Genomic DNA, 10042 nt, shown 5'->3' with positions numbered 1-10042 from the left:
TAGTGGGTAAATGTAAACTAACTGATTAGACGAAGTATTGTTCACCCATTCATCTGCAACAAATAAACTTTCTTGACAAATAAACTTTCTCTATAAGAGTAGTGCTCCCTCCGTTCCTAAATATTTGTCTTTCTAAACATTTTAAATGGACTACAATATATGGATGTATGTAGACATATTTTAAAATGTAGATTTACTCATTTTGTTTCGCATGTAGTCATGTGTTGAAATCTCTGGAAAGACAAATATTTGAAAACAGAGGGAGTAGTATCGGGCAAGAGCATGACTTGAACTAACCAATTTTCTGCCAAAGAAAAAAGACATGGAGTGTGTTTGGATTGTGGCCAAAGTGCACCCTACAAATTTTTTGGTGATGACCCAAGGATTGGTCTTTGTTTGAATGGTTGCCAATTTTTGGCATACCAATAAACTCTAGCCAACTCTAGTTCATTTTTATTGCCAATGTTGGCCAAATTATGGGCAACCAAAATCTTAATCAAAATTGTACCTAGCCAATGCTTTGGTGGGGCAACATTGGTCACAAACCAAACACACCAATGAACTCGGAGGCAGGGCAAATAAATCCATATGACACGCTGACAAGCAAGAAAGGAAGCTAGCTCTCCACTCCAGTGAATGCAGTGCAGTAAAGGAGTATCATCGACTAGTTCGTCCCCCGCTGGCCTCCCCTCCCTCGCCCCGTTCCTCCAGTTCGTCTCCCCTTCCCCCTCCCCTCCCTTAGCGCAGGCACGCGCGCAGCTTGGCGCGGCGGCCGACGGCCGACGGCCAGCGCAAGGAAGGAGCAAGGCCGGAAGGGCAGGAGGTAACCCCATCTCCTCCCTCCTTTCCCCCCTCTCATCTCCTCCTAAATTCTTGATTGAAACCCTTGGGGTGTCGAGCAGTGGGAGAGTGAACGGGGAATGGATCTGCGGTAGCGGCGACCTCGTCGGCCTGGGCGTCGCGTCCGGCCGGTTCTTGATGGGGACGAGGGTGTGAGGCGGGGGAGGGACGGGCTACTTTCGAGGAGGAAGAGGCGGCGCGGCGGCGGCGGCGCCGCCCTCTACTCCGTGCACGTGCCAGGTCCAACCCCTACAATAAATGGGCCGGTTCCAATGGGCTAAAATCTAGCATTGCTGTGATGCTGTCACATTTTTTTAAAGCATCCCTAAGGTCCAGTGCAAATAAACTACACGAATGTCTAAAAAAAAACTACACGATGCTAAAATTTAGCATTGCCATCACATTTTTTTAAGAAAGAAAAAATCCCGAAGACTAAAGCATCCGGCAGCGCGAAGAGGAAACCCAGGACACAGCCAGGCATCAATCACAAAATAGACTAGAGTAGGAGGAGGCGGAGCAGTAGGCACGGGACGCGGAAACAGATGAAATGGAGGAGGTGGGTAGGGAGGCGAATCCGGTGCTTCCTTCAACCAGATTCGTCATGGATGACGTGTTGGCCCAAGCGAAGGAGGCGGCAAAGCAGTAGGCCATCCTTGAGTCCATTCGGCCGGAGCTCGAGGTCACAGTAATCCTCCGCAGCGCGAGCTGGAGGAAGTCTTCAGACATGGAATACGACGAGGAGCCGGAACTACGGATTGCAGCTATCGACCCTCTCAACTTATTAATTTTCTTCATCTCAGTCTATGAGTTGTAGTAGTTTGAAGAGTTTGTAGGACGTGGTACGACCTACAAAGTGGATGAACGGCCCAATCGTGACAGGCTTGGGCCACACAAACAACGTTTGAGACCGTGTTGAAAACTTCGGTCAAACTTCCAATCGCGGGTTCCCACTCAGATAGGCGACTTCCGTAGCCTACGGTCATGGTAACATCCTCACCGGTATTCTCTGGAAGGACTCCATCCCAAGGTGGTAATTGATGGAGCATGTGTGTAAAAGTACACCCCGCAGGGTTGAAACCTATTGAAATAGTCGTGTATGTGGTTAATGACTACTTGAGACATTATTAATCATAGACAACTCTAACAAACACTCTAAAATTGTCTAGATAAGTGTGAATGCTATGGATTGCTTCCTCACAGATACTGTCCGGCGCTGCGACAGTGAGGTTGTGAACGTCTGGAGAACTAGAAAAGTCGTGGCTACTTAATACTCCCTCTATCCAATAATATAACAACGTTTTTGACACTATACACTAGCTCATTTTATGCTACATGATGTAGCATAAAAAATATATGAGATTTGAGGTTTGTGGTTGCAGTGGAAATGAGGGTTGACTAGACCCTGACGCAGAAACGCGAGACAGTCTATAGACATATACGAGGGTCACTTTTGAGGAGCCGGAGCTAACAAATTCAGGAGTCAATAGATAATAGTCAATAGTAAAGAATGTAGTGGGTAAATATAAACTAACTGATCAGACGAAGTATTGTTCATCCGTTCATCTGCAACGAATAAACTTTCTTACAAATAAACTTTCTCTACAAGAGTAGTAGTATCAGGTAAGAGCATGACTTGAGCTAACCAATTTTCTGGCAAAGAAAAAAACATGAACTTGGAGGCAGGGTTGGCCAAACGTGTCAGGCTAAACGTGCCAGCCCGCGAGCACGCCGGCATGACCCGTCATGGGCCAGGCACGACACAGGCTAAATGGGCAGTGCCCGGCACGCGACACGCCTTGGGCCGTGCCTGGGCCTGAAGCCTGGGCACGCGGGGCCGGCACGACACGACCAGTTTATTTATTATATAATTTTCATTTTTTATATATGTATGCCTAAAATATAGCCCAATAGGTCTGAACCGCGTGCTAAACGGGCCAACGTGCCGGCCCGTTTACTAATTGGGTCGTGCCTGGGCAGGGAGGTGCAGCACGCGGTCCGGCACGGCACGGCCCGTATAGTAATCGTGTCCTGATGGGCCGTGCCGGGCCAGGCACGATTACGATGGGTCGGGCCGGCCCGTTTGGCCAGGTTTGGGCAGGGCAAATAAATCCATATGACACGATGACATGTCTAAAAAAAAATATGACACGCTGACAAGCCAAGAAAGGAAGCTAGCTCTCCACTCGAGTGAATGCAGTGCAGTAAAGGAGTATCATCGAGTCATCGACTAGCTCGTCCGCCGCTGGCCTCCCCTCCCTCGCCCCGTTCCTCCAGTTCGTCTCCCCTCCCTTAGCGTAGGCACGCGCGCAGCTTGCGCGGCGGCCGACGGCCGACGGCCAGCGCAAGGAAGGAGCAAGGCCGGAAGGGCAGGAGGTAACTCCATCTCCTCCCTCCTTTCCCCCCTCTCCTCTCCTCCTAAATTCTTGATTGAAACCCTTGGCTTGTTAGATGCAATTAGTTTCCCTCACTCAAATCGAGGGTGTTGAGCAGTGGGAGGGTGAACGGGGAATGGATCTGCGGTAGCGGCGACCTCGGCGGCCTGGGCGTCGCGTCCGGCCGGTTCTTGATGGGGACTAGGGTGTGAGGCGGGGGAGGGACGGGCTACTTGTGAGGAGGAAGAGGCGGCGGCGGCGCCGCCCTCTACTCCGTGCACGAACGATGGCCAGGTCCAACCCCTACAATAAATGGGCCGGTTCCAATGGGCTAAAATCTAGCATTGCTGTGATGCTGTCACATTTTTTTAAAGCATCCCTAAGGTCCAGTGCAAATAAACTACACGATGCTAAAATTTAGCATTGCCATCACAAAAAAATTTTATAAGAAAGAAAAAAATCACTAAGATTTAGGTGTCCGGCAGCGTGAAGAGGAAACCCAGGGCACAGCCAGGCATCAATCACAAAATAGAACTCTTCACAGGGCATATATAAGAAAGAAAGAAAAAATGGGTTAGTACTCCTAGGGGTACATACTCAAAGGCATCCCTAAGATTAAACAGTTTTGCATATGCTGTTTAACATTCTTTTACACTTGATGCTTGGGTCCCCAAGTTGATTGATGCATTTCTCTGTCATTCTCATGCACATTTACATGTTATTCACTGCTTGCAGGTGGTGGAACTTCTTTCTTGGATCTGTTAAAGCAATGGGATTGTCAAGTAACTGTGCTAAGACAATCAAGGTCCAGCAGTGTGTGAAATTGTCTGATTCCAACTATCTTGTAAGAACGACACCACTGTTACTGCTGTTGTGTTGTCCATCTTAAATTCTGATATATACTTCCGTGACGACCCCCACTTTGGTTATGCAGCACATCAACGATGAGCTCGCTGGGTGCTTTGGTACCGAAGATCATGGTGATGGGCGGACGGCCCTCGTTCTCAGCCCGTTCGGCAAGAATGTCTGGCCTGTCAAGGTCGACCGAGACGCCAAAGGGGCATTCCTGGGTGATGGGTGGCCACAGTTTGTTGCCGCGCACGGTATTGGCGTTGGCTGGTACTTGGTGATCCGGCATGAAGGGTGCGGCGTGCTCACTCTAAAGGCGTTCAACTCCAGCTTTGTCATTAAAGAGTTCGGCCTAACAATCACTGGTGTGTTTGGACTTTCACAGTTACTCGTACTTTCGGCCTAAAAATTCATAGCTAATTCACTCTTGTTCATGTTTAGTTTTGAGCCCAGCCGAGATTGAGAACGCCTTTGCTCGTAAGCCACAGTTCATCGTGCCACTTCAGAGAAGTTTCATGGAAAAGATGGTTTGCTTACTTTTCTTGTTTAAATGTTCAGAACCAAGTCCTTAAGTGCACCATCATTAAGCTGCTGACTATGTTCACTCCATTATGCTGTTTCACCTGTCCTCGCAGCCTATTCCTCCCGAGTTTCTGCAACGAGGATACATCTCGGAAGAAGACCTGAACAGACCGAGACCGATAGCCACTTTTTTAACATCCTGGCATATCGAGCTCAAGAAGGATGGCCCGAATGTCTTCTTCACTGGTTCCGAATGGCCAAAGTTTCTGGCCTACTTTGAAATTGCTGAAACCGATGTCCTGCTGATCAAGTATCAGGGGTGCATGAACTTCTCATTCGAGACCTTCCCAAATGGGAATAATGAGCACACCGAGGAAAAAATAAGCTCGTCTCAGCAAAGCGAGCAATGTGAGTAAACAAATTTTTCTGAAAAGTTATATCTTGGTAATAGATTTAATTGATCACTACCATTGTCCTCTTAGCACCTGCAGCACAATGCCAAGAGGAAGAACATGTTTCCACTCGGAGAAGGACACAAAGCAGTGGCATAAGTATGAAACAAGCTTCAACTTTTTTGAAAAACTATATCTTGGTAATATATTAAATTGATTACTAACATTGTCTTCTTAGCACCTGGAGCACAAAGCCAAGAGGAAGAACATGTTTCCACTCGGACAAGGAAACAAAGCAATGGCAAAAGTATGAAACAAGCCTCATCTTTTCTGAAAAACTATATCTTGGTAATATATTAAATTGATTACTACCATTGTCCTCTTAGCACCTGGAGCACAAAGCCAAGAAGAAGAACCTGTGTCCACTCAGAAAAGGAAACAAAGCAATGGCAAAAGTATGAAACAAGCCTCAACTTTTTCTGAAAAACTATATATCTTGGTAATAGATTAAATTGATTACTACCATTGTCCTCTTAGCACCTGGAGCACAAAGCCAAGAGGAAGAACATGTTTGCAGCCGGAAAAGGAAACAAAGCGAAGTCAAAAGCATGCTAGACGGACCCACAACTTCACAACACCGAAAGAAGGCTCTCTGTGAGCTTGGGTCGACGGGATCACAGGCTTGGTTAAGGAAGGAGATCAACGGACTCGCGCTTAAAAGATATCTTGTAAGTACAATCATTATTTGAAAAAGAGAGTAAGAAATAAGAGTGCACCTTTTGGAAATAAGGGAACCAACCAACCAATCAAACTACTTGACATGCCAGTTTATTATCAACTAGGTGTATAATATTTGTCATCATACACCCACGAACTGTGATACAAATAACCCGTGCGATCGCAATGGCTTGCAGCATTTTCCAGCACGCTTCGGATTCCTGGAGCGTTGCAAGATCACGCTCAAGTCCGTGGAGAGGAACAAGTCTTGGGAGGTGGAAGGTGTCAACTACCATCCAGGCACCAACAGGTCTTATAATTGTCTTACGAGAGGCTGGAAGGCCTTCTGTAAGGAGAACGAGCTCAAGGCAGGAGACGTCTGCACCTTCAAAGTCATCAAGAGCACGCTGTGGCATGTTGTCATCGACCGCTGCTAGAAATACGGTTCATAGATGATCTTGGCTGATGGCGGACCTGCTGGTTTTGCGAACCTAAGTAGTATCATGATGAATATTGTGGTGACATGATAATCAACCTGCTAGGAGTTTGTGTTCCATGATATTTACTTGGTTCGTAACCTGCTAGTGCTAGGTGTTTTCGTTCATGACTTGTGATTAGGTGGCTGGCTCTTGTCAAGGCATGATATTTAACCTGCTAGGTGTTGGTTTTATCGCTGTAATGCAGCAGTGCACTATATTTATTGTTCTCTCTGTGCTACTATTAGTCTATTACTCATTGACAAAAGTCTCCTTTGTCTTTGTCCAAGTATACAAAAATGAGGGTTAACCTCGTCGCCAGAGAAAATAGTTAAAGTGCTGCCATTACCGGTAGTTTTCTGCATAAAAGTTATAACTCATACTCCCTCTGTTCACTTATCACTTTTATAAGGTGTTTAAGACATTTCAGACAGCGTGCAAAGTTGTCTGAAACGACTTCCAAAAGTGAACGGAGGGAGTACTAGTTTTGTACAGGAGTATCTTTCAACTGCTCCTAAGAATTACTCCAGAATTGCCACATTTATTTCTCACTCTTCCGCTTTCAAGATTATACACGATACAATGGAATATTGTTCCCATTGCAAACTGAAATTCGCTTGAATGCAGCACAAATTTATTTAATTTATTTTCAGAGTAACGTTTATTTTGTTCCCAATATGTCTAAATTTGTTCGAGTGGCACACAAGTTTTTTTAGACTGGTCGTTCAGAAAAAAAAGGACAAATTTGCAGCAAATTATTGTGTTACTCGCATAATATTGAGCCAAAAGTCCTTTGTTGAAAATAAACCATACAAAGCGTTCGCTTTGAATTTTGCCGCCACATTTTGCCTCCCCAGGTATATAGCTTTGACATAGCTGCCGAGGAGCACCACGAGTCCACCAGTCCCCAGGTACATCGGATGATACAGAAAGCAGAATTGTTATGGAGATTCCAGGTGCATAATTCAAGCAGCAACAGGAATTTCTGAGTCGAACCAACAAAATTTAACAAGAACACATTAAACTAAATTCATCGCAAGGAGTCGAGTCACATTGCCACATGCCTAAGAATCTTTAAAGCAGACAAGGAGTTGAATATCTAGCCAGAGACCACCGTGGGATTTCTTTGGCTTGATCTTGCTCCAGCCACACATTGCCTGGTGTGTTCTGAGCCAAGTTAAACTAACCCCTCAATATTGCATTGTGTGTGCTGTTGTGAAGAGAAATAAGACATGAGCAGCAGCTGCTAGTTTGCTACTCCATCCGGCCCAAAATAAGTGTCGCTGACTTAGTACAATTTTGTACTAAAATTATACTAAATCAACGACACATATTTGGGACAGAAGGAGTACTTACCAGAAAGTTGTGAAGCCATGGAGAACAACACGGGCCTTGAGCAACAAGCTTAGGAGTGGGCACTGGGCTCGCCGTAAAGGACCACACAACGTTTGCTACTCCCTATGTCCATAAAAACGTTTTTGATACTAGTGCAGTGTCAAAAACGCTCTTAGGACAGAGGAAGTGCTACTTATCAGAAGCATGTGAGCTCGCCGCCGGCTTCAACAAAGATCGGTGCTCACTGAAGGAAGCCTACAATGGGCGTCAGGCATGGCGACGGCCCTCATGCGCTCCTCGCCGGCATAGAACATGATCGTGGCGACCATCCCGACGCCACGTTGTTGGCCAAGAGTGACCTCAACTAACCAGTGGCACATGTAGCGATAGAAGGATGAACACGTACACGGACATGTACCACTTCTCAGTATGCTGCCCGCATAGCCTTTTTGTTTTGCAGGTTGGTCTACCTAGCCGTCTAATCAACTGCTTGCATGCCACTTCTCGCATTTACTTCTTCATCGGGAATCAATTTTCCTCGGCTTCTTCACCTCTCCTTAATTTGCATTCAAACCCCACTGGATTCACATTGCTTTAACCTCTTCAGATACTCCTGGAGTAATTCCGGAGCCCCTTTAAATAATCATATTCTTCAGTTAGACTAGCCATCTTAATCCTGCTCCAAACCATAGCCCTCCGGTCCAGCGGTTACAAATGGTGAAAGAGATCCCTATGCAGGTTTTTAGCGTCAAACATGTCCTCGTCGAAGGCTCATTGAGCATAGTTGCCACCGTCACCGACCACCCAAGGGTTGTTCGGGAGTGGATCAACAGTGTATCCAACTCCCTCGAAAAGGTGGACATGAAGGTCATCTGTCTCAGCGCAGAGTGCATGGAGCGTGCCACTGGGAAGATCCAACACGCGTCGTCCTTCAGCTGTGCCTCGAAGATGAAGTTTTGGTGTATCACATCATACATGCGCCCTCCCTATCAGGTGAGCTCCATGATTTCATGTCTCAGGAGGACATATACTTCTGGGGGGCAGCTATCGAAGGGGACACACAGAAGCTGGAGCCGTACAACCTTGACTTGGAAAACATCGCTGGCCTACAAACCAAAATTCATGTAGACGATTGTGATAAAGAAACACCATCCCTATTCGACGTAGCAAATTCTGTCCCTTGACCTATGAGCGGATAAAATATGCTGTCCTTGATGCCTGCGTGAGTTTCGAGATAGCTGCAAGTTTGAAAGAGCTTGTTGTGAAGCCGTCTCCCACAGAAAATGAGAAGAAGAAGAAGAAGTTGCACCAGCAGCAGGGCATTATAGATGGATGAACTATTTCCTCTCTTGTAAAAAATATTTTTTTTTCTCTATGCACATTGATATAGATGAACTATTCCGCTGGTGTGGATGTCTTTGGAACAAGTGTAGTAGTGTAGGTTCGCTTGACTATAATGAACTATTTACCCGCCTAGTTTTCTCTACTACTCCTTGCAGTGATTGGTATGCAATGCATGTGTTAGTAGACATGGCAACTTGTCCATGAAAGTTGAACTACGGCGACCATCACGTTTCTACCACTGCCACACGCGATTCCCACGACGCCGCTCCAACCCACTACACCACGTCCCCCGACGTGCGCCTCACCCCTCTCGGCCCCACCACACCTCTGCCTTTATGTGCATGACATGTGGGCCAGCTGAACTGCGTCGACCATCAAGTTTTTACCACAACCACACACGATTCCCATGACGCCGCTCGAACCCATGACTCCACACGTCCCCCGACCTGCGCCTCACCCCTCTCGGTTCCACCGCCCCTCTGCCTTTTGTGAGAATGACATGTGGGCCATCCACATATAGGGTCCACATGTCATTGACACAAAGGCAGGTGCAGTAAGCCGCTGAAGCTCAGTCCCGTGGGCCCCGAGAGGGAAATGTAACTCCTGCGTCAGGCCTTGTGGTGCTCCCGCTGTATGAACTCGTGTCAAACTCGAAAATCATTTCTTATTACTACTACGGTACTACCAATGTGCCGGCCCGTGCGTTGCAATGGATCCAAAGTAGTAGAATAATACTTGTTCACAAATTTGAAATATAAACACTCTAGTTTTGATATTCATATATCAGTAAAAAAACTATGCTTCACCCAAGACATATTCCTCAGGCTGTTTTGATGAGATGAGGACGGGTGTGGCTGGTTTCAAGATAATAATAGATTTTTTTAAACATTGGAGCAGATTTTTTTCCTAACATTTTATAGTGTGGCACGGCATCCGGTGCACCTAAGCGTCCAAAAAAGTGGAGTGCACTCTAAAGATATGATATTTACGTGCTCCCATTTAGTGAAGTGCACTCTAAACACATTATATATTTATTTTTCCCTAGCCTTTCCTAGCCATGCAACCATGTCACATAAGCTAGTCATGCATGCAATCCATAAATTGTAATATACTTGCGTTACTCTTCAGCATGCAATGCCGCCACATCATCTATTCATGTTAGTCATATGTTATTTTCTGCATTACTCTTGATCCT

General features: G+C 46.2%; 1 protein-coding gene across 8 annotated transcripts; it reads left to right on the top strand.

The window, feature by feature from the left end:
* The first annotated feature begins 636 nt into the window (after positions 1 to 636).
* On the top strand, positions 637 to 6409 carry LOC123114020 (putative B3 domain-containing protein Os04g0346900). Of its 8 annotated transcripts, none has more exons than XM_044535365.1 (10): positions 637 to 823; positions 3948 to 4056; positions 4147 to 4426; positions 4503 to 4588; positions 4697 to 4991; positions 5066 to 5134; positions 5214 to 5282; positions 5362 to 5430; positions 5513 to 5703; positions 5890 to 6409. In XM_044535365.1, the coding sequence occupies exons 2-10, from the start codon at positions 3982 to 3984 to the stop codon at positions 6127 to 6129; spliced, it is 1374 nt and encodes a 457-aa protein (XP_044391300.1). In that variant the 5' UTR covers positions 637 to 823; positions 3948 to 3981; the 3' UTR covers positions 6130 to 6409. The 8 variants fall into 8 exon arrangements, with proteins under 8 accessions (XP_044391300.1, XP_044391299.1, XP_044391304.1 ...); XM_044535364.1 differs by lacking the exon at positions 637 to 823 and adding an exon at positions 2989 to 3213; XM_044535369.1 differs by lacking the exon at positions 637 to 823 and adding an exon at positions 3019 to 3213 and having other exon boundaries at positions 5075 to 5134; positions 5223 to 5282.
* The last annotated feature ends 3633 nt before the right edge of the window (positions 6410 to 10042 follow it).

The sequence above is a fragment of the Triticum aestivum genome, chromosome 5B (genome assembly GCF_018294505.1).
Source record: "Triticum aestivum cultivar Chinese Spring chromosome 5B, IWGSC CS RefSeq v2.1, whole genome shotgun sequence".
Lineage (NCBI taxonomy): Eukaryota > Viridiplantae > Streptophyta > Magnoliopsida > Poales > Poaceae > Triticum > Triticum aestivum.
The sequence above is the reverse complement of the archived record's forward strand: the minus strand, read 5'-3'. Positions and strand labels throughout refer to the sequence as shown.